Raw genomic sequence first — 22,993 nt, 5'->3', positions numbered from 1 at the left:
GTCAACAACTGGTGTGAGCTTGGCACCATTGAATAGACAAACTGTCATTTGTACAATAGAAAGTAAACTGCAACACTCGGTCAATACAAGGACAGAGGCACTTGGTAATAGGCTTGTTTCCTCACAGCGTCGGCGTTCGGAACTTGGAGGCGGCGGCATGACTTGTGGCTTTACCCTCACTTTTCCGTATTGTGGTAAAGGCATCCGTGGTGTCAGGTAAAGCAGGGGATATGCCCTGAGAATGAGAAAAAGGAGCACTGCATAGCATCCGAATACGGCCATGTACCACACAACCTTTGTGAAGATGCTGATGTATGGTACACAGTGCGCACTGTGAATGATTGCCCAAGATCTTGAGCCAACGCACGGTACCAGACTTGGCGCTGTTGTTCGTCGTCCCTGTTTCATGGCGACCTGTTGTTCCCACACATGATGTTCCCCCTCACAAACTTGCGTCAATGGACTCTTCGCGGTCGTCGCAGCACTCGTCAAGCGCTCCTATAATCTCGCTCACCAGTGATCAATCAATTGGTACGTCTATTCCGCCGTCGACAGCCTACAATGATGATTTCTTCTTGCGCAAAACTACTGAATCCGCCCATTGGGTGCTTCTGTTGATTTACGAAGATTGGGTAATTCTGAGTACAGCTTCTGGCTTCCACCTCTTTGTTCTCCTCCGCCTTGTGCATGGACCGCTGCTGATGAGTCAAAAGTATTTCCCCATTACTATAATAGGTAGTGTATAGCTGTTGGGCTTGATGTGTTGCGAAAGGGTGATTGCCATTCTACGATACTGAGCATAACTCAGACTGCGCAAGCGCGTAACCGCAATTGCAGATACGATGGTAGACAGTACCTCAATACACATGTTACTCTCCATTTCTATGCATGGTACTCTCGATTCCTCAGTGCAAGTGAACAAGATGACCTCCAAAGACGCTGGTCAATGCATGCTTCTCACAGCTCCGAATCACGCCTAGAGTACCACCCAAGATCACGTGCACTCGAATCAATTTACGCGTGGTGGGACCCGCCCTCACGTCACGACACGCGAAGCGCGTTTCCCAGCCAAAGGTCGTGTCAGTTTCGTCTTGCCTTGCCTTGCCATACCATACCACCCACCATTTGCCGTGCACCATCAAGTTTGGACCCTCACAACTCCGGTCGCCTTTCCACCACAAAGCATTCGGCCTTCTTCCAATTGCTACCCATGGTTCATCTACTGTGAAGAAACCCCCTTTCTTTAGCTTCGCTCTGCTTAACGGCAGCCATGGCAACGACGGTCCTCCCCCAGAAAAGAGTTCTTGGCGAGTCCAAGACTCGCCAGAACATTCCCTCGACGCCCTCAGCCGCGAAGAAGCGCAAGACTGGCGATTTCGGCTCCTCGCCCGCGACCGCGCGGATCCCCAGTTCGCAACGTGGCCCTCGAAGCAAGATGCCTGGATCTAGTCAGCCCAAGAGCGCCTTTGAGTCCGAGGTGCTCGAAAAGCTCAGCCAGGATATCTCGTCCGCGAAGCAGAACAGCGCGGACAAGGACCAGAGCTGGGACCGGCCGCCGGTGGAAGACTTTGTCCCCGCGCGGGACGCCTTGGTCTTCCAGAGCATCGAGACGGAAGATGGTACGCTGCACGGGGGCCGAGCGACGGTGAAGCTGTTTGGCGTCACGGAAAAGGGCAACTCGGTCATGCTGCATGTGACAGACTTCAAACACTACCTCTACGTGGCGGCCCCGGTGTCCTTCCAACCGCAGGACTGCCCGGCGTTCAAGGCGTACCTCGAGACGCAGGTTGCGCAGCACCAGCCTGCGATCCACTCGGTGCAGCTGCTCATGCGGGAGAGCATGTACGGCTTCCAAGGCAATGTGACGAATCCGTACCTCAAGATCACGGTGACGGATCCCAAGTACATCACCAAGGTGCGGATGCTGATCAAGGACGGCAACGCGAACTGGAAGGGCATGTGGAAGGCTGTCGACGGCGGTATCATGACGTTTGACAACATCCAGTATGTCCTGCGCTTCATGGTGGATACCAAGGTACGTTTCTGGTCCCTGACGCCGCGCCTGATCTAACGAGGACAGTTGCAAGGCATGGCCTGGGCAGAAGCCCCGGCGGGCAAGTACAAGCTCATCCCCGACCACATTCGACAGTCCAACTGCCAGATCGAGGCCGAAGTCGACTACCGCGACTTTATCGCACACGAGCCAAAGGGGGAATGGGTCAAGATGGCGCCGCTGCGGATCCTGTCCTTTGACATTGAGTGCTGCGGGCGGAAGGGTATCTTCCCGGAAGCAGACCAGGACCCTGTCATCCAGATTGCCAACGTCGTCACAAAGTACGGAGAGAAGAAGCCGTTTGTGCGCAACGTGTTCTGCCTGGACACGACCAGCTCGATCGTGGCGACGCATGTCATCGAATTCGACAAGGAGGAGAAGATGCTCAAGGCGTGGCAAGAGTTCCTGCTGCGCGTCGACCCCGACGTGATCACGGGGTACAACATTGCCAACTTTGACTTTCCGTATCTCCTGGACCGCGCCAAGCACCTCAAGGTGCACGGGTTCGACCACTGGTCTCGCATCCCCGGCGTTGTGTCCAAGGTGAAGGAGACCAACTTTTCCAGCAAGCAGCTCGGCAACCGCGATTCGAAGACGACCAACACCAACGGTCGGCTGCAGCTCGACCTGCTGCAGCTCATCCAGAGGGATCACCACCTGCGAAGTTACACGCTGAACTCTGTCTGCTCGCACTTTCTGGGCGAGCAGAAGGAGGATGTCCACTACACCATGATCACCGAGCTGTTCAACGGGACGCCCGAGTCACGACGTCGTCTCGCGCTGTACTGTCTAAAGGACGCCTATCTGCCGCAGCGACTCATGGACAAGCTCTCTTGTCTCGAGAACTACACGGAGATGGCCCGTGTGACGGGTGTGCCCTTCAACATGATCCTGCCCCGCGGTCAGCAGATTCGCTTCATCAGTCAACTCTACCGTCGTGGCCTCGACCAGAAGCTGGTGATTCCCGACCTGAAACCGGAGGGCGGTGACGAACAGTACGAGGGTGGCACCGTCATCGAGCCCGTCAGGGGGTACTACGACCAGCCGATCGCGACGCTCGATTTTGCGTCGCTGTACCCCAGTATCATGCAGGCCCACAACCTCTGCTACACGACGCTGGTGAACAAGTCGGTCATCCAGAAGCTCAATCTCGTCAAGGACGAGGACTACATCATCACGCCCAATGGCGACACATTTGTGACCACCAAGCAAAGAAAGGGGCTGCTCGCGCAGATCCTGGAGGAACTGCTGCTCGCACGCAAGCAGGCCAAACGAGAGCTGGCGCAGGAGACGGACCCGTTCAAAAAGGCCGTGCTGAACGGTCGCCAGCTGGCGCTCAAGGTCACGGCCAACAGTGTGTACGGGTTGACGGGCGCGTCGCAGACGGGCAAGCTCCCGTGTCTCGAGATTGCGCGGAGCACAACGAGTTTCGGCCGCCAGATGATCGAGATGACGCGCGACGAGGTGGAGAAGAAGTTTACGATTGCGAATGGGTACGCGCACGACGCGCAGGTCATCTACGGCGACACGGATTCGGTCATGGTCAAGTTTGGGACCGGGGACCTCGCCGAGGCGATGAAGCTGGGCGAGGAGGCGTCGGGCTACGTGACGTCCAAGTTTGTGAAGCCGATCAAGCTCGAGTTTGAAAAGGTGTACTTTCCGTACCTGCTGATCAACAAGAAGCGCTATGCCGGGCTGTACTGGACCAGGCCCGACAAGCACGACAAGATGGACACCAAGGGCATCGAGACGGTGCGACGCGACAACTGCACGCTGGTGCAGACTGTCATCGAGAAGGTGCTGCGGATGATTCTCATAGACCGGGACGTCCCAGGCGCGCAGGAGTAAGCATTGCCTCTTTGTGGTATACATGTTCGGTGTCACTGACCCCTCGCAGGTACGTCAAGGACATGATTGCGGACTTGCTGCAGAACAAGGTGGACATGTCGAAGCTGGTCATCACCAAGGCGCTGTCCAAGGACGACTACGCCGCGAAGCAAGCGCACGTGGAGCTGGCGCAGCGGATGAAGAAGCGCGACGCCGGCTCGGCGCCGGGTCTGGGGGATCGCGTGGCGTACGTGATGGTGCGCGGCGCAGCGGGGGCGAAGAACTACGAAAAGTCGGAAGACCCCATCTACGTGTTGGAGAACAATGTGCCCATTGACACGCGGTACTACCTGGACAACCAGCTGGCGAAGCCACTGGGCCGCATCTTCGAGCCCATCCTGGGGGAGACCAAGGCCAACTCGCTGCTGACGGGGGCGCACACGCGGACCATCTCCGTGGCGGCGCCGTCGGTGGGGGGGCTGATGAAGTTTGCCAAGAAGACGCAGACGTGCATGGGGTGCAAGAAGCCGCTGACGGGCCAGGAGGAGAGCGCGGGGGCGGTGTGCAGCAACTGCGCGCCGCGGGTGGGCGAGCTGTACAAGAAGACGCTGGATCGCGTGTCGGACCTCGAGGTGCGGTTCGGGCGGCTGTGGACGCAGTGCCAGCGGTGCCAGGGCAGCATGCACTGCGAGGTGATCTGCAGCAGCAAGGACTGTCCTATTTTCTACATGCGGATGAAGGCCAAGAAGGACCTGGAGGACGCGGGCAAGGAGCTGACGAGGTTTGACGCGGACCAGGCCGCCATGTGGTAGGGTCTGCGTGAGAGAGAGGTCTGGCTGAGTGAGAGAGACAGCATTGTATGGCGTTTTGGAGCAGGACAGACTACATTTGTATGTTGCTTTGGCATGGATCTACTATTAGGCAAATGGGACCCTTGGAGTAGTTGGTGTATGTGCGGAAATGGCTTGCGAGGACTCGGGACATGAATACAGCGTGTCATTGACTGCCCTCCGCGTACACGTACGTGGTGAGGTATTGGCTACCATACATAGTATATTATTGTTCGCTTCGAGTTTTTGTTCGAGCTCCGATATCGCTGCTCGGTGCAGAGTACGTAGTATCACCGGTAGCACCGAGACGTCCGAAGCTAAAGCCGCCCACAGACAAGCTGAGATCAGATAAAGCAAGATGATGGACCGGCACGAGGTCTCGACCGTGCGACTCGAGGGCAAGAGAATGAGTCGGGTGCGCCTTTTTCGATCAGATTGGCTCAAAGGACTTTTCTTTTGTCTTGGCTCCACGACTCCACGCTTGGAGTTGGAGGAGCGCCGCACGCACAATCGGGGGGTGCTTGATGCATACACGTATACCACGCAGACCAATCAATGAACGGCGCAGCTAAAAATGTAGTAACTCGCAAGAGGTAATATGCAGGGACTGGCTGGCTGCGAGTGGCGTCTTCCTGATGAGGATTGAGTAAAATCACTTGTAGACTTTGGCTGAACGGGCCGACGGGCGGAGCGACGTCATCCATTCACGTGCAACGTAGATCGACCACACCTCGTCCTCTTAGTCGTGTCTCTTAGTTTTTGTTTGCGCGGGATGAATGGGGGCGCGGACAAGAACGTTATCGGACTGCTATCTCCCGTACCCTCTTTTTCCTTCTCTTTTTTTTTTTCCTCACCATTACCATTGCATTGCTTCTGTTCAGCCTGGTCGTTGGGGAGAGCGATCATCGGAGCGCACCAGGCTAGCGACTGGACGCTCAGCTACGCACCAGCCGTGACGCAAGGTTTCATGTCAACGCACACGTCTGTCGTGGGCCTTGCTGGAGGCGAGAGATAAGAGCGCGGCTGGTGGGTGGAATGAAAGAGCCGAATGAGAGTACTTATAGATATGCCTCCTCCTTCCACGCCCTAGGTAATTGTGTCTGAATCTTTTCTTGACCTCTCACTCTTCTTGTTGACCTTTGTGACTGAAAGCAGGCCATTGTCTTATCGCGTCACCACCAACAGCTACAGAGCAGGCAAGGAAAAAAAAACAAAAATGACAAGAACCACCATGTCCAACTACCCCAGCGAGCCCGAGTTCGAGCAGGCCTACAAGGAGCTCGCGTCCACGCTCGAGGACAGCACCTTGTTTGAAAAGTTCCCCCAGTACCGCACCGCCCTCGAGGTTGCCTCCGTCCCCGAGCGCGTCATCCAGTTCCGCGTCGTCTGGGAGGACGACGCCGGCAAGCTGCGCGTCAACAGGGGCTACCGCGTGCAGTTCAACTCGGCCCTGGGGCCCTACAAGGGTGGCCTGCGCTTCCACCCCTCGGTCAACCTGTCCATGTGCGTATACTTGATCCCCGCGGAGCAAGCGTCCTGAGCCACACTAACAACCCCCCTCCCCCTTCAGCCTCAAGTTCCTCGGCTTCGAGCAGATCTTCAAGAATGCCCTCACGGGCCTCAACATGGGTGGTGGCAAGGGTGGTGCCGACTTTGACCCCAAGGGCAAGTCGGACAACGAGATCCGCCGCTTCTGCCAGGCCTTTATGCGCGAGCTGAGCAAGCACATTGGCGCCGACACGGACGTGCCCGCGGGCGACATTGGCGTGTCCGGCCGCGAGATTGGCTACATGTTCGGCGCCTACCGCCACGCGCGCAACCGCTGGGACGGCGTCCTGACCGGCAAGGGCCTCGCCTGGGGCGGCTCGCTGATCCGCCCCGAGGCCACGGGCTACGGCCTCGTCTACTACGTCGCCCACATGCTCGAGCACGCCGGCCGCGGCACCTTTGCCGGCAAGCGCGTCGCCCTCTCGGGCTCGGGCAACGTCGCCCAGTACGCCGCCCTCAAGTGCATCGAGCTCGGCGCCACCGTCGTCTCCCTCTCCGACTCGCAGGGCGCCCTCATCGCCACCACCGACGCCGGCTTCTCCGCCCGCCAGATCGAGGGCATCGCCCAGCTCAAGGTCGAGCGCAAGTCCCTGACCGCCTTTGACCAGAACGGCAGCTTCAAGTATGTCGAGGGCGCCCGCCCCTGGACACACGTCGGCAAGGTCGACATTGCCCTCCCCAGCGCCACCCAGAACGAGGTCTCGGGCGACGAGGCCAAGGCCCTGGTCGAGGCCGGCTGCTTCGCCGTCGCCGAGGGCAGCAACATGGGCTGCACCCAGGACGCCATTGACGTCTTCGAGGCCGAGCGCCGCGCCAAGGGCCAGCAGGCCGTCTGGTACGCGCCCGGCAAGGCGGCCAACTGCGGCGGCGTCGCCGTCTCGGGTCTCGAGATGGCCCAGAACTCGCAGCGCTACTCGTGGACCCAGGAGGAGGTCGACCGCAAGCTGCAGGAGATTATGAAGTCGGCCTTTGACGACGGCCTCGCCACCGCCAAGGAGTATGTCAAGGCCACCGAGGGCGAGCTGCCCAGCCTCGTGGCCGGCAGCAACATTGCCGGCTTCATCAAGGTCGTGCGCGCCATGCACGACCAAGGCGACTGGTACGCCTGAGGGCGGTCCTCCTCCTCCCTTTTTTTGCGTTTCTTTCTAGACATGGAATTCGGGCACAGAGCGTGGGGATCTCACAACATTGGAGGCGGGTCTATCATAGAAGGCGTTTGGCGCAGGTGGCTGGCACGAGTCCTTGCTTGGACAACGACATTACTACATGGATCGATAGATGACAATGACATGACCATGATCACGACTCTCCTCAGTCATGCACGTGAATCTTCTGTACATGTACGACAAGCGTGGTCAATACGTACCCCGGAACCGCATCCCCGCATCGACCCCAACTTGGATCCCTCCATCCTCCTTTTCCTCCTCCTCCTCCTCACGAGCCTCGGCAACGGGCGCGGTTATCCAATTCCGTGGCATAAATGAAAGATTCCCATCATGTCAATACGCTGATGAATCAAACAGCAACACGCACTCCAGCGCCCAAGCCGCGTCCACCACGCTGATCCACCCACAACCATGGCATCGACACCGCCTCTCACGGGCATCAAGGTCCTCGAGTTCGCCGGCCTGGCGCCTGGTGAGTCTGGGCTGATGAAGCATTTCAAAGAAAACAAGAGCAATCGCTAACAACAAAAGGCCCCTTTGCGGGCATGCTCCTCGCCGACGCGGGCGCATCCGTCCTCCGCATCGACCGCGCCATCCCCGACAAGACACACCACCCGTCACACCCTCCACCGCCCACGGGCGACTTGCTCGTGCGGCACAAGACCTCTGTGGCCGTCAATCTCAAGGACCCCGCCGGCGTCGCCCTCGTCAAGCGTCTCGCCGCCCAGTCCGACGTCCTCATCGACCCCTTCCGTCCCGGCGTCCTCGAGAAGCTCGGGCTCGGCCCGGACGTCCTGCTCGCCCTCCACCCGGGCCTCATCTACGGTCGCATGACGGGCTTTCGCCGGGACGGACGCTACAAGGACATGGCCGGCCACGACATCAACTACCTCGCCGTGTCCGGCGCCCTTGACCTCCTCGGTCGGGACGGCGAGAAGCCCCATCCACCCTGGAACATTCTCGCTGATTTCGCCGGCGGCGGCGCCATGCTCTTCCAGGGCGTCCTGCTCGCCCTCGCCGCGCGTCACGCCTCGGGCCGGGGCCAGGTCGTCGAGGCCAACATGGTCGACGGCGCGTCGTACCTGGCCACGTTCCCCCGGATGGCGCTCAAGACACCGTTCGGCGACAAGGGCCGGGGCAGGAATATGCTCGACGGCGGCTGTCCCTGGTACGACACGTACGAGACCAAGGATGGCGGGTACATGTCCGTTGGCGCGCTGGAGCCGCACTTCTTCGCCATCCTCATGAAGGGCCTCGGCCTGGACGGGCAGGGGTGGGAGGAGAGCCGGGTCGACGAGAGCCGGTGGCCAGAGCTCAAGGCCCTGTATGAGAGGACGTTTAGGAGCAAGACGCGGAGGGAGTGGGAGGATATCTTTGACGGCACCGACGCCTGCTGCACGCCCGTTCTGGGCTACCACGAGTTGGAGACGCAGTCGGGACGCGAGGGCGATCAGAGACCGGCCGTGACCTTGCGCGGCACGCCTTGCCTGGCGGTGCATCAGGCGTCTGACCCCAGCGGCGCGCGGGGACAGGGTAACGGTGTCCAGGGGGATGGCTACACCGGTTTTGCTCTGGGTGCGGGTGAAGGGGGCGAAGAGACGCTCAAGCAGTGGGCTGGATGGGTGCGCGGACGGGAGTATGATGTGGAAAAGGGTGGCCTGGTGCTCAAGGATAAAGCTCGTTTGTAAGTAGATACAATGATAAATAACCAAGCCCATGAATGCGGTCCTGTACATACACGTAATCATTAGTTCAGTCTACTACTCTAACGTACGTCTTCCCCCCCCCTTCCCCAGACACCCGTGGAATCGAAATAGCTGTGGGGGGCAAGGTCCCATTTGTCTCCCGGACGCCCGTATTGACGATGGGAGTGATAGATCCGTCCGTCCATTCACCTCTAGCCGGTCGTCTACTGCACCTGGCTGACAATCTCGCTGGCTTTGCCGAGCGACTCCACCATCTGCTGACACTCCTTCCTCCGACGGACCGTAAAGTCGCTCTCCTTGAGGAGGTCGTCGACGTTGTCCGTCCTGTACATGTTCTCCAGCAGCTCGCGCTGCATCTCTTCCTTTGTAAACCTGTGTCATAGTCAGCACGGTGTCCGACAGTCTGTCGAGAGAAATTCGGCGTACTGGACGAGCGTGAGCATAATGGCCTTGGGCACCATGTCGATCATGGTCCGCTTGACAATGCTAAAGTAAGAGGAGATGAGCAGTTCTGGCATGGTCAGCATGGTCCCCATCGCCCTGCGCCACCGGATCAGACTCACTAATGACTTCCACCTCAATATTCTCGCGCTCCGACAGCGTGCCAGAGGCCTTGAGCATGGGCGGGGGCGCCTCCATGGCAGCGGCCTTCTTCTTGTTCTTGGCAGCGAAGAAGCTGCCAAAGAACCCGCCGTTGGCATTGTCCGGCTCGGGCACCGTCGGGCTCGTGGCCCGGGGCGTCGACGACTGGGGCAGGGGCTTGCCCGTCTTGGGGTCAACCTGCACCGGCTTAGCCGGGTTGTGGCGCTCATTGACAATCGCCATGGCCTTGTGCCCGCTGAGGAAGTCAGGGTGGCCCGTGTTGACGTAGCACGCCTCCATGGCCACCAGATCCCGCACGAGCTTGTTGGTCGGCTCCATTGACTTTTTGAAAAATGCAATCACCACGCCGTGCATCTTCTCCTTCAGCGACGGGTAGCGGCGGTACAGCTGCTTGCTCAGCAGGCTCGACAGGATCCGCACCAGCTCGTCGTACACCAACGACACACACTTCAGGCTGGGGTCCTCGATCCTCTTGATCTGCTGCTTGACAATCAGCTCAAAGGCCGTCGTCCCCACAAAGAGGGCGGGCGAGGAACCGGACGAGTTGTACAGGATGGTGCGAATGTCCACGTCCTTGACAACGTCAAAGGGATCAAGCGCCTTGACGCCGTTCGAGAAGAGCTCGTGGAACACAAAGCTGATACGAGCACCGCCGGAGAGCTCGGTGCTGGACAGCTCAGTGTTATTGCCATCCAAAACGGTGCGCCACTCGTTCGTAAACTCGGTGATAATGTTGAGAACCACATTGGCGCTATTGCCGAGCATCGACGGACCCAGGCTCTCGAGCTCGGAGCTGTACTTTTGCAACGAGCTGGAGATGCGGGCCTTGATGTCGGGCAGGGTCTGCTTGATGTGCATCATCAAGATGAGGTTGAGTTTCCGGGCCAGGTAGGGGGTTCCACAGTACGAGCTCTTATTCCTATAGGCCTTGTGGTTGTCGAAAAAGTTCTTCTCAGCCTCCAGCGCCGCGTTGATCGCCTTCTTGTTGTCAATGTCGCGCTGGCCACGGTTGACGACAGGGACGTAGCCGAGACGCAGGGGGATGACGCGGTTGCTCAAGATATCAATGACATCGGTGCCCTCGTCCATCAGATCGACCTTTGTGAGCACGCCAATCGTCCGTTGGCCCTCGGGATCGACCTCGCGCGCTAGCTTCAGACCGTCCGAGTTGGCCAGGTCGATGTTGGCCGCCGTGACCGCGAGGATGATGGCGTTGGATTTGCCAATGTACTTGAGAACCATTTCGCGAATCTGGCGCTCGATATCCCGCGGCTGGTCGCCCACAGGCACTTTTGTGAGACCGGGCAGATCAACCAATGTCAGTGTGAGGACATTGGGCGAGTAAATTCGAAGGTTAATGGGCGCCGCCGAGATACCGGCATTTCGCCCTGTCTTGGCGTCAGTCTCTCTCGCAATTTCCTCACGAATCTTGTGAAAGTCAAAGAACTTCTGTCCAGGGATGTGCAGGAACTCTCCCCATTCGTCCCTGTTGGCCGCCTTGTCCGTGTCCGTGTTGATCGCCTCCTCCTCTTTCACACCGTTTTCCTGGGCCGGGCGGTTAATGAGCTGGAGTACGAGCGGTCGTCGCGTGCAGATACCGGCACCACGGGGCAAGCTACACAGTGTCCGTCATCAGCATCTGGCTGGGCGCCCGTCAGTCTCTCGTGTCGTGTACTTACAAGTCGCGCCCGACGATATTCTCCAATACCGAGGACTTTCCACTCGACTGACTGCCCACGACGGCAATCTGAGGCAGGTCGATGGGGTTGTTGACGCCGACGGTGGCAAAGACATCCTGCAGCTTGTTCACAAGACTGGACACATGGTTGTTAGCAGACGGGACGGCCTGATGCGCGAAGGGCCTGCCACATACGTGATGAGCGCCGGGTCAGAGATGCCACCCGGCACAGCTAGTGAGGCGCTCATGATGGATATTATCGCTTTGGCGCGTGCGTGCGGTGGGGAAGGACGTGGAAAACTGGCGTCGAAGCCGTTGGGAGCTGGCGAACCTGGGGAGGAAGCCTCCTGTCTCGCGGGGTGGGAGGAGCGTTCGTGACGGTGAGCGTGCGCGGGCCGCCTGAGCTTGCGTGTCTCGCGGTCTGATCTGTCCGCGTAGTTGGGATACTGTCGACAGCTGTGTTGTGATGCCGAGGAGTCTGTCGATGGTGGTTTGGGGAAGATTCGCGAGGCAGCGTACGTTATCACGAGCCTAGCCTGACCGACAGCAGTTACGTCGCTCGGGCAGCCCTGAGGCATAAGTGGGGCATTCCAGTTGCCCGTTGCACCAGCCACATGGCTACCTTCCCTTATATGTAGCTGCGCCTCCAGTCGTTTTGCTTCCACCATCTTGCGCCTGCAAAAATGGTTGCTTTAAGCGGGAGCCTGGACGGCAACGTCACTATTGCTGACGAAAGACAGCCTGCCTTACGTATGGCATTCATATCGAGTTGTTCGTAAGAGTCGCTTTCAAGGCAGCAGTCGAGGGAGATGGAAGCCTATGGCCTGATTTGCTACTCAGCAGTCCATCTAGACTACCCTAGACCATATTATGTCAGTCCACGTATGGCTTCAACCGACCATTTGGGGCCTCGCGTCTTCTCCAGAATGATGCCAGGATTCAGGCACTTAGGCCATTGTGGTGTTCGGGTAGTAGTCTAGACGTTTCATTGTCTGGCGTTGTCGATGCCTGAAACTACTCACGCTTGATAAGGCGCATGTCTCACAGTTGGCTGATGTAGACATGACCAACAAAGCCATCCACTGCTCTGCTTAAGCATTTATTTAATCCCACAGGAGTAATAAGGCAGCCTCTATCCCGAGCTACAGTACTCACGTACGTCCTACTATTAGGTACACTGCTCGTACAGACAGCCAACACATGGCAGCAAGTGCAGGCCATCAATGTGGCACACTGTTCGTCATCAAATCGTAGCTTCGTGCAGCTTCGAGATCATTGGCACGTGAAGCCGCATTCGTTCTCCCGCCGCCCACGATAATGATTGGCCTTGGACGTTGTCTTAGCCTTCGACATCTCTGAACAGAGTAGCCTGCACATTATCCCTCTTGAAGAATGGCCTGGCAGCTGCGCTGTTGCCCATGTGAGCGCTGGGTCCTGACACACCTGACACTTTGGGCATTGAAGACCCGCCTAGGCACCATAACCAACCAATCATCACGGGCCATGTGCCTCCCCAAGATGCAGCATCACTGGGGTAAGATAAGATCACGCATGAGTGCTGAACAGTCCACTGTACCCTAAGTCAACAATTCCGAGCAAAAGTGAACCAAGACTAGAGACAAAGAAATCATCATGCCCGCGAGACCACGCAGGGTTAATAGGCATCTTCGTAGAAGTAGACAGCGAAATTCCGTTGCAGTTTCGGAGAGGGCCTACTAACACCTGTACGTACACAGGTACTTACAGTACTTCATGACTGTCTGACTGTCTGACGACACAGTTGGACCCACTGAAACTCACTGACCAGCAGCCAGACTGCCCTGCATCATCAGTCCAGCTTCCGGCTTGCAGAGCGACTGCTTGTGACATTGTACTTCCAACCGTCACAAACTACCTCACCAGAACATATCCACATACAGAAAACCTTATATCGTCTCTCGCGCCCTGGCACTCTCGAGAATCAACGAATACTGCGAGAAGCCTCCGCCAGCCCACGACCTATGCTCGAGTACCGGCCGCATCCGAACGCTTGCCCGTCCGCTGCAACCGCACAAGGTCGGATCAGCCAACTATCCAAACTCGTCAACGATTAGTCTGCGGTGTAACGCCGCGAGACAACGACCTGGAGCCAAACAACAATCCCAGTGACCCTTCCTCTCAACCCGCTGCCGAGCTTGTTGACCCCGGGGAGCCTCTGTCGAGCGAGAGTGTTCCGATCCCGCCCAGCACCCGCCTCCCAGCGAACCGAGCTGCAACCGCGAACATAGCATCTTCCACCGGTCAAGACGCTCCTGACGTGACCCAGCCTTCGCGGCAGGTCGCCGGGCTTAGACGACGACGAGCACCCGACGACGAGGGCGACCACCGCGGCACCGAGGATTCCCGCACAGGCAGCCCCCCCAAGCGTCGCCGCCATTCCAAAGATCGGACAGACGCCATGCTGGGCGATGACGATGCAGCAATGCCGGCTAATGGCGACTTTGCAGCTCATCCCCGACCGCGGGCGACTAAGGGTATCCTCAACGGCTCCGGAGCGGCAAACACAGCGCTAAACGGCGCTTCCGCCGCCGCCACCAGCTCTAACGGCGTCAAGGGGGGGCCGGAGCGTCACCACAGGCCTTCCAAGTACCACGGTCACGATGCGGAAGAGGTCACGCGGCTCATCATCCAGGCCCTGGATGACATGGGGTACACAGAGGCGGCAGCCGACGTCAGCCGAACCAGCGGCTTCCAGCTGGAGAGCCCAACTGTTTCAAACCTCAAGAGCGCCATTCTGGACGGGCTCTGGGATGAGGCTGACGAGCTGCTGGAAGGTGCCGCAGACACGGATGGGGCTGACGGTGACGGGAATGGACTTCTTCTCGCGAAAGGCGCTGACCGCAAGATGATGAGGTTCCGCCTCAAGAAGCAGAAATACCTCGAGCTCCTCGAAGCCGGAGACACACCCGGGGCCTTGCATACTCTTCGTTCCGAGCTGACACCCTTGTCCAGCAACATTACTACCACAAACTTCCTTTCGAGCCTGCTTTTGACCACGTCAGCAGACGAACTGAGGAGCAGGGCTCAGTGGGACGGTGCTAAGGCTACGTCGCGGAGCGAGCTACTCTCCAACATTTGCAGTGAGTTTGTTTTGGGCTCGTACAAGGCTACCAGGCGCTAACCCCCTGCCAGAAAGCGTATCCCCTTCCGTGATGTTACCCGAGGGCCGTTTAGGACAGGTTTTGCAGTCTTTCAAGCGTCGGCAGCTTGATTCGTGCCTGTTCCACACGGATCCCAACACACCAACCCTTTATCATAACCATTCTTGCCCATCGGAGCGTTTTCCGCGTCACATTGCTCTGGACTTGCATGATCTGGACGGGGAAGCCTGGCACGTGAACTGGTCTCCTGATGGAAAGTCATTGGCGGCCTGCGGCCAGCGAAAGGTGGTTGTGTGGGATCAAGACTTCAATGCTGTCTTGACTGTGGACACCAGAGACTTAGCTCGAGAGGCGGCGAGAGGCTACGAAGGTTTCGGTAACATTGCCTGGAGCCCTGACAGCAGTAAGCTAGCCATTTGCTTACAGGACAAGCACTTGCGTGTCTACAGATTGGCGGTGAGTCATGCCTTCATACTAGCTGGACGGCGGGAGACTGACGAATCGCAGGATGGCGCTTCCATCCTCCAGACAAGGAGGTACAATGAGCCAGTCAGCAGTTGTGTCTGGTCGCTCGATGGCAAGTCCCTTGTGGTGGGAACTCTGGATCCCGCCGCTAGTATCGTTACCGTCGAACTGGAGGGTTCACGTGAATCAAACTGGAATCGGCGCGACCTTCGCGTCCAAGACATGTGTGGCTCGCCTGACGGGCGCTGGATCGTTGCTATGGACGACAAGCGCAGCATACACGTTTTCAACGCCGCGACCCGAGAGCAAGACTACCAGCTGGATCTGAAAGGTCACCCGGGCTCGGTATGTGTCTGTGCGGACTCGAGACATCTCCTGGTGAACATGACGGGCGGAGGGGAGGCACAACTCATCGACCTGTACACTAGCACGGTCGTGCAGAAGTACAAAGGACACACGCTCGCCGACGAATACATAGTGCGGAGCACGCTCGGCGGTGCGCACGAGAGTTTCGTCTTGAGTGGTAGCGAGGACGGATACGTATACATCTGGCACAAGGAACTCGGGGAGCTCGTCGAGTCCATTCCCGGCCACGCGAAGCGGAGCAATTCCGTGGCGTGGAAGCCTGATGATCCAAGCATGTTCGCATCATGCAGTGACGACGGGAGGGTCAAGATGTGAGTTTGGCCTCTGCACTGGGTGATGTTTCTGGAACTAACATGAGGAATTAGTTGGGCGGATGCGACCCGGGCAGCTGCCCTCCGACAAGGCGAGCCCTACAGCGGGATACCTCGACCAGAGACCTAGGGGTTCCATGGTCAGAACATCATCGGCCTTGCTTGACGGGCATGGGCTGCGGAATGTGGAATCCGACCCAGCACTTGGCTCGTCTGCTGAAGGAAGGACGGACAGCCTCAAAGCCCGCCCAGGACGGCGGACTGGCACAATTTGGGCAGGGCGCAAGCAGAGCGAAGTATTGTATCAAGTATACAGGGCATTCACCAATGGCGTTTATTATGGCTGGTAGGGTTTGCTTGGGATTGAATCACGGCGTCGGACTGGGTCTCATTATATCTGTTTAGACTGGTAACATGCGTAACTCACCGAGGGACACGCTGCTCCACGCAAGCAGTGGGTAGTAATCCATCAGACTCACAATGCAAACATGGTTGTTGTTGATACACGGTTCTCGGCGCTTGGATCTTTTCAAGAAGATGTCGCTGGTTTGTCTCTGTGCAACCTGTCAGGGAAATTGGCATTGCAGCTACATGTACAGCACTGCAGTGTTGACCAGGGCGGCAGTCGGCTGCCACCATACCCATCATCCATGGCGAAGGTAAAGTAGGCACTATTATGATCTAGAAGGTAATAATACCGGTTTCTTAGCCCGGCTACAACACTAGCCGAAGCATGCCAAGGACTGGAAGCAGCCACACGTGACGGCATGCAGCAGCACGACAGCAGAAGGCCTGAAAACATTGATTAATTAATGAATATGGTCTGCATGCCTCTCGAAAGAGACCTTGGCGCAAGAAGGGCTTTCTTTCATGAAGGGCCAGTGCAACTTGGGAAAGCGGCTTGCGAGCATCCACCCAGGTTGACCATGCATCTCCTCGATCAGGGGGCGCAGTTTCAGTAGATCCGAGGTCGTCTTTGACGGACATACTATTATATGCCAAGAAATAATGACACCGAGCTGCTACTCCGTACGGCGCGGCTCATCATTGCTTCTTGGGGAAGATTGGGGAGATAATGTGCAATGGCAGATCGTGGCCGAGTTGGGATTTGCCCACATGATCGCACAAGGTTTGTAACCGCAAAAAACGCACGACTACCCGAGCCATGATCCATGATGATGATAAGGAGATCGTGTGGGGAACACGTAATAATACTGTGCATGCATGACGCTGTACGTGTACTCTGTAAGATCGCGCGAGGAGGGGCTGGGGGCAAGAGTCATGACCCCTGAGGGGCCATCGCGCGGTGCAGCACAAGCCTAACAAATAGTTGGCTTGAAGTTGGGAGAAACAGGGATCGAACTGGAGCTCAGAAAATACTGTTGACCGCGTGTTACTACGGGTTTGATGTTGCCTTTCAGGACTTAGCGCACCTAGACCATTAGCTTCATGCTGCTGGATGAGGCACATCTGGCGCAGCACCACTGCCCCTCACACACCACTTATGAAGAGGGCAAATCATAAATGTAACGCCACGGCGGACCCGACATCGAATTGACCGTATGACTCTGGGACGGACCGCGATAAACGCGGCGGGCCGTCCATTTCGGTCAGATTGCTCCAATTTAGCGTAATATGATTATCCCATATTGGAGGCGATCGTTGTCGTGATGTATTCTCTGGTGGTTGTGATATATATTGTATGCCTAGCTCACGTCTTCTCTCACCTTCAAAGAGCGATGAACCACTCCGTACATGTACGTATGTACGCACTGACCAGCTCTTGCGTTGACAAAAATGACCCAATCACCTAGAAGGCATTAGGAATCTGAGACACATTTCGGTATCTGCGGTCTATTACTGTAAGTAGTAGTTCAACAACAAGTGGGGAAGATCGAGCCTGCCCCTGAATTCCTTGGAACGAAGATGGAAAACGCCAAAGTATCTACGTACTGACTTATGCTAGCGCCTCTTTGTGAGCACTGAGCAGCAGGCTAGCATTGCATCGGTCTCCACCACCCATGCACGTATTGGACCCCGATTCTGAAAGGTCGGGCTGCAGTCGAGAGGAAATGGAAATGTGTCATTTCGTTCTAGACGCCACGAAGCCGCTAGGTCGGCTGCTAGCTGATCAGCATCCAGGTACGTACTGGAAAAAGCAACAACCCAGTTCTGATAGGCCTCTTGTTGATCAACAGATCGCCGACACTCCCACACAGAGTCAATGACGGTCACAGTCACAGACGAGTGCTTGAGCCTTGCGGTGAACTGTTTCACAGATGCGGTCCACCACCCACCCTCAGGCTTCAGCGCAGGTGAACCGATTCCGGTGGTCAGACCACCCGTGGCTCACGCTCACCGCTGCATCGGACCCCAAAAACGAACCCTCCGGCTGGACACGACACGACTCAGGGCCAAGACCAACAAGACCAGTCCGCCCGGTCACGTAACCCAGCGACACAGTCTCGCTTCTGTGACCGTGAGTTGTGGTGGGCAGCACCTTGGCGTCAATGGCTGGATGGCATGTCATTCTGCAGTGCTGCACCAGGCGACCAGAGAGACTAGCAGACGGCACGGATGGTGGTGGACAGCTTTTCTTCTGCTCTCGTGACCCAATGAAGTCGGGACGATGAGGTGCTTTAGTCTCGCAGCGTCCGTCAGGGCGACCACATGGGCATGGCGGGTTGTTGGTGGCCTTGGGCAAGTGCAATGGCGTCCGTCTGGTGCCTTGCTTTAGCGTGCGGCTTTAGAGGCCGGCCCGCAGGCTCAAAGATCGGACATGGGGACTGGACTCTGGAGAGGACGAAAAAAGTCCCCACTCTAGTCGCTTTAGGCCGCAAGCGCAGGTTGACTGAATCGCTAGCTGGCGAGACTGAGACCTACAAATTATTGACGTTAGGCACAGAGGTGGTCAGAATGGAAGATGTCGCTCGAGGTCGGACCTCTGCCCTGATATTATTAGTTGGTGACTGGGCCAATCTTCAACACGACGAAATCCATGAATGCGGAGCCCCCGTGGAATGAATAACCTGCAGTGCGGAATACTACCGCCTATGTACTACCACGAGGCACCAGAAAGCGACGGCGCCGTGCTCGAACCGCTGTCAAACCCCGCCGCTGGCTGGGGTACATATTAAGCAGCGAGGACTTCCAAAGTGTGCTCAACGCCAACTATGCGAGTGTCATCTATACTACGTAGTGACTCGATCAATCTAGCATCCGTACGGGTACGGGTAATCGCGCTGGATATGACGATCACTGTCGACAGCGGGCCCTAGTCTTCTGTTGTGAGCCTGAGACAGTGAGAGTGGGCTGACTGACTATGTTTGAGCCTTGGTGCTCCAGGATTTCGCTCTCACAGAGAGAAGTGCGCGGACAACCCCCTGTCCAAAAATGAGCAAACAACCGGAGAAAAATGCGCAAGTACCGGCAGGGTTATTTTCGTCAAGTCCACACCCTGGTCTGCTTGGCCAGCTGGACTTGCCTGCACGTACCTGTAGGAGGGTACCAACCCCTGCGAGGTGAGTTAGGTAACTTCGGTTGAGAACTTGAGAACTTCGAAACCTGAGAGCTTGAAAACTTGAGAACTTGAGATAGAATTATGTGCTGAAACACGTTTGTGTCTTTTCCACAACGGGCTGACCGAGCTGTGGGATTTTGACTGGGTTGCTGTAGTTTGCACAGCGTCATTGTCTGCAGGGTGCTGGATGTCAATCTCGTCTCCTGCACAGAAGATCCATCATCCAGGGCGCCGGCGACTTCACCACAACTTGTGCTTCTCCGCTCCCGTCGCCAACAAGTCAGACCGCTAAGTAAGGTACGTAATGTCAAGCGGAATAATTATTCATGGTTCAGGCAGGCGTGGACTTAGACACTGCTTGCGCGCAGGAGGGGCGAGATTAGCTACCTACACGTACAAATTATAATGCACATGTATTGCTACAGTGAACGGGATATCTCACCTGAGAGAGCTGGATACCCCCTGGCAAAGGTGGGTGGGCCGTCTGCGCCGTACAGCGCATTGTACCTGGCTCTAGCCTCTACCGGAGAAACTGCTACTACCAACCGTGACCTTCCCATCCGGCCACTCCAGTCTGATGTCTGATCCACGCCATCTCCAATCCTCAGTTGCACAAGCTCCAAGTCCAGACTTGACTGGTGCCTGTGCCTCAAGTGACCATTGACAGACCACTGAGACCGGGATCAGGGCCAGGGCTCTAATTTACTGGCGGCTGGTCGCACAGATTCGTCAAACACTTGTTGACTCTTGAAAGCAAACCCTTGCCTGCTGAGCCGGCTGGGCCTGCAAGCCTGCAACCGAAAGTTAGTCTAGTTCGGCACAACGACTGGAGCGAGACCCACGAGAGCATCAGCCTGTTTGCTTGGCTCAGTGCTCCATATCTCTCCTGTTCAATTGTCTCCTAAATATGTGTAACTGATTAATACCTCCAAATTGCCTGCTGCGCATCGACCACTATTAGCTTGCTGGCTTCCGCCTAACGCAAGGTACTGGTGATGACTTTTCCCCCTTCTCATCCTTTCCATCTTCCGACCTCCAGCCGTCGTCCGTCCCCGTTGCGCCTGCCTTGTCTCTATCTCGTTTGGGCCTGACTCGATTGCCGCCGTTGAGGTCGATCAGACCTCTCGTGGCCTTGCATCCCAAGGAAGGTGCATTCCGTTACAAGCATCTGCCAAGGATACCTCAGAAAGAAGTAGGAGCCTCTGGCGGCATCCGCACTGACAGCCACCATTCCAACGACGACAGCGACAACGCAAAGTTCGAGTGTCAGACGGCACGGCAGGCCTGCCGCGACACTGCAACCGGTCGCAGAAAGGAAACGCCAGCAAGCACAGACACGGATCCGATCAGGAGGATAGGATAAACGGCTCTTAAAAATTAGGTGTTACAAGCATGCTTCGCTGACTCGCGCATCACCACACCTCGCCATCCCTCTTCCCACCCGCCAGGCTCTTTCTCGCCTCAACATCGCAAATATGGACAGCCTCCAAGGTTGGCTCATGGTCCCTCCGGACCGAGGGCAGATTCTCAATCGAGCAGTGTGGAAAGTATGTCATTCCTAAATGGTGCTAGGCGTGCGTACCTTGTGGTCCTAACTCTTTCGCAATAGTCACGATTTGTTCATGTCGGCCGACGACCTGCTCTGGTCCGCGAACATCAGCCAAGCGCAAGCTACTCCCAGATCATCACAACCTCGCGCATCGTGAGCTCCAGCAGCAAACAACCGCCTCCGCCTCCGCCTCGCCCGCAATCAGAGGAATATTACATCTCCCTCTTCAAGTCAAAGGTATGCCACTCGGTTACATTGCCGGGTCTACCGGACCGCGCCGACCAGTGTCTAACCGGCGAATTACAGGACGACACAGAGGCTTATCAGCAATGGCCCGTCAGCTCGATCCTCGAATGTCAAGTCCAGACCGTGGCGCACCGGAAACAAGGCCCAGTTCTGCCTACTCTCCTCGTCACTCTGGTCGACCGCGAACGCAAAAGACGATCGAGTCGTGCCGGCTTCATACCGACAGGCAAAGAGCCAAACAACCCGATGTTGTGGTTCCGTATACCACCAGACGAGCAGACCCCTTCTTTGCAGGAATGGGCCAGATTTATCATGGCGCTCAAGACGCCAATGAGCCCCGAGGACAGTCCAATCACTCCCACCTCATCCACACAAGCATTCTCCCCGAGACCTTTCGACAACGTGGACTATTTTGCCCGTCCACACAGTGGTGGGAACCGCATGGCGAACCGCGCATTGCAAAACTCAGCGTCGACGGCTAGTTACTCCACAGGGACCCGTGAGCGTCCCTTGACATTCAGCTCGGGTTCACCAAGCTTGAAGTCCAAGAGGAGCGACGTCTCCTCCCCGTCGAGCAACTATCCCATCCAGCAAATGGCCAACTACACCATTGGTGGCCAACACTATACCACTGTGCTCCCCACCGACCTGCCTTCGCCGGTGAACACTACAGGTGACGGCCACGGCGACTTCGGCGGCTGGACTATGGCGCAGGGGCGTGAATCCGTGAGCTCACCGCATCATGGACGGGGAAGCCTCAGTTCACAGATGCAGCCGCCGTCCATAGCCGAGTCCAGCTCACCACCTGGACCTCGTGAGACTATCCTCGACCGGGCTTTTGTCATGCGGCACCAGAATAGCAAGGCTGTTGAGGTCCCTGGCGAGGAGAAACTCAGCTCCGTCGCTCGGTTTGACGCATTGATGCGTGAGGCTGAAGACAGGAGACAGCAAAGACATATGGCCTCTCGGGCGCAGGCCCAACAAGGTCAGCTGCGCAGTACATTCGAAGCTGACGATAGCTCTGAATCAGACTCTGAAGCCCACGATGACGATGACACTGACTCGGACGACGTCAACTTCTCTGACCTACAGGCGCCTGGCGCAGCGCCTCTCATGACACCCTCGACTAAGCGAGCTCTTCAGCACTTAACGGGCCGGCGCGACCCTTCAGACTCTCCCAGCTCACCCCGGCCAGGCATCGCTAGGAACCCCATCTCCTTCCATTCCGAGGCAGCCTTGCCGCTGGCCCATGCACCACCCGCGCGGCCGCACACGGCGCATGATAAGATGCGTCGTGATGCCCAGCGGGCGCAGAGCACCCAGTACCTTCCTTCGTCCTTCAGTACAGACCTTGCCAGCCACGCGTCGGAGTCGTCCACCCCTCGCCAGTCGAGTTCCACCACCAAAAGGTTGAGTTTCACCGAATTCACCAAACGTCTGTCGAGCACCAGTAGCTTATTGATGGTCCAGACGAACGCTAGCCGGGGGAGTATCCACGAGGCCGATGTCAATGCATCATCACCCAGCCCAAGGACGACGCTGAGACCCTCACTCTCTGGCCACGCACCCTCTCGAGATCGAATACGCAGCGACGATATACCGCCGGAGAATCGCTGCAGCTGGCGCAACAACCTTGGTATCGTCGTGCCCACGGAAGGAGGATTCTTCTGATGTAACCGATGTATCGACTACGCAATGGCGCTCCTGGTTGGAAACTCTTGTCATCCTCATCACCATCCTTTACCGCCACCATTGTCATAGACTGACACGATTAATCTGTCTCGCGCCAGAGACCCACGACCTTTGTTTTTCTTGTTCTGCACCAAGCTTAATGACATACCCCCTTCTTTTCCTGCGAGGCAGGATCAGAGCCTCACTTTTTCACGTCTGTACGATTTCGTTCGACTTTTCTATTCCCGATACCATACGGTGTTTCGACATTTGACGACGACGACCGCTCACGAACATGGCGACATACGAAGGCA

The 22,993-nt window shown here is 57.1% G+C and overlaps 6 protein-coding genes across 6 annotated transcripts; 5 read left to right on the top strand and 1 right to left on the bottom strand.

Moving 5' to 3' along the window:
• Window positions 1-1,270: 1,270 nt before the first annotated feature.
• J7T54_002114 (DNA polymerase delta catalytic subunit-like protein) lies at window positions 1,271-4,692 on the top strand (the record flags this gene model as incomplete). The annotated part of the gene is made up of 3 exons (XM_051504719.1): window positions 1,271-2,035; window positions 2,081-3,897; window positions 3,951-4,692. The coding sequence occupies 3 exons, from the start codon at window positions 1,271-1,273 to the stop codon at window positions 4,690-4,692; spliced, it is 3,324 nt and encodes a 1,107-aa protein (XP_051363810.1).
• A 1,249-nt stretch (window positions 4,693-5,941) lies between these two features.
• On the top strand, window positions 5,942-7,367 carry J7T54_002113 (NADP-specific glutamate dehydrogenase; the record flags this gene model as incomplete). The annotated part of the gene is made up of 2 exons (XM_051504717.1): window positions 5,942-6,213; window positions 6,281-7,367. 2 exons carry the CDS (start codon window positions 5,942-5,944, stop codon window positions 7,365-7,367), a joined length of 1,359 nt encoding a protein of 452 aa, XP_051363809.1.
• Window positions 7,368-7,835: 468 nt separating this feature from the next.
• J7T54_002112 (Isopenicillin N epimerase component-like protein) lies at window positions 7,836-9,112 on the top strand (the record flags this gene model as incomplete). Its single annotated transcript, XM_051504716.1, has 2 exons — window positions 7,836-7,896; window positions 7,956-9,112. 2 exons carry the CDS (start codon window positions 7,836-7,838, stop codon window positions 9,110-9,112), a joined length of 1,218 nt encoding a protein of 405 aa, XP_051363808.1.
• A 221-nt stretch (window positions 9,113-9,333) lies between these two features.
• Window positions 9,334-11,659, bottom strand: J7T54_002111 (vacuolar sorting protein 1; the record flags this gene model as incomplete). The annotated part of the gene is made up of 5 exons (XM_051504715.1): window positions 9,334-9,502; window positions 9,557-9,641; window positions 9,694-11,348; window positions 11,413-11,547; window positions 11,607-11,659. The coding sequence occupies 5 exons, from the start codon at window positions 11,657-11,659 to the stop codon at window positions 9,334-9,336; spliced, it is 2,097 nt and encodes a 698-aa protein (XP_051363807.1).
• A 1,752-nt stretch (window positions 11,660-13,411) lies between these two features.
• J7T54_002110 (putative WD repeat-containing protein) lies at window positions 13,412-15,823 on the top strand (the record flags this gene model as incomplete). Its single annotated transcript, XM_051504714.1, has 5 exons — window positions 13,412-13,446; window positions 13,557-14,530; window positions 14,895-15,007; window positions 15,059-15,693; window positions 15,748-15,823. The coding sequence occupies 5 exons, from the start codon at window positions 13,412-13,414 to the stop codon at window positions 15,821-15,823; spliced, it is 1,833 nt and encodes a 610-aa protein (XP_051363806.1).
• A 4,865-nt stretch (window positions 15,824-20,688) lies between these two features.
• J7T54_002109 (uncharacterized protein) lies at window positions 20,689-22,679 on the top strand (the record flags this gene model as incomplete). The annotated part of the gene is made up of 3 exons (XM_051504713.1): window positions 20,689-20,760; window positions 20,823-20,999; window positions 21,069-22,679. The coding sequence occupies 3 exons, from the start codon at window positions 20,689-20,691 to the stop codon at window positions 22,677-22,679; spliced, it is 1,860 nt and encodes a 619-aa protein (XP_051363805.1).
• Between the last annotated feature and the right edge of the window lie 314 nt (window positions 22,680-22,993).

Source organism: Emericellopsis cladophorae, assembly GCF_022114955.1.
Source record: "Emericellopsis cladophorae strain MUM 19.33 chromosome Unknown NODE_10_length_638493_cov_120_236322, whole genome shotgun sequence".
In the NCBI taxonomy this organism is placed as follows: domain Eukaryota; kingdom Fungi; phylum Ascomycota; class Sordariomycetes; order Hypocreales; family Bionectriaceae; genus Emericellopsis; species Emericellopsis cladophorae.
Note: the sequence above shows the minus strand (reverse complement) of the source record. Positions and strands in the feature narration are given on the sequence as shown.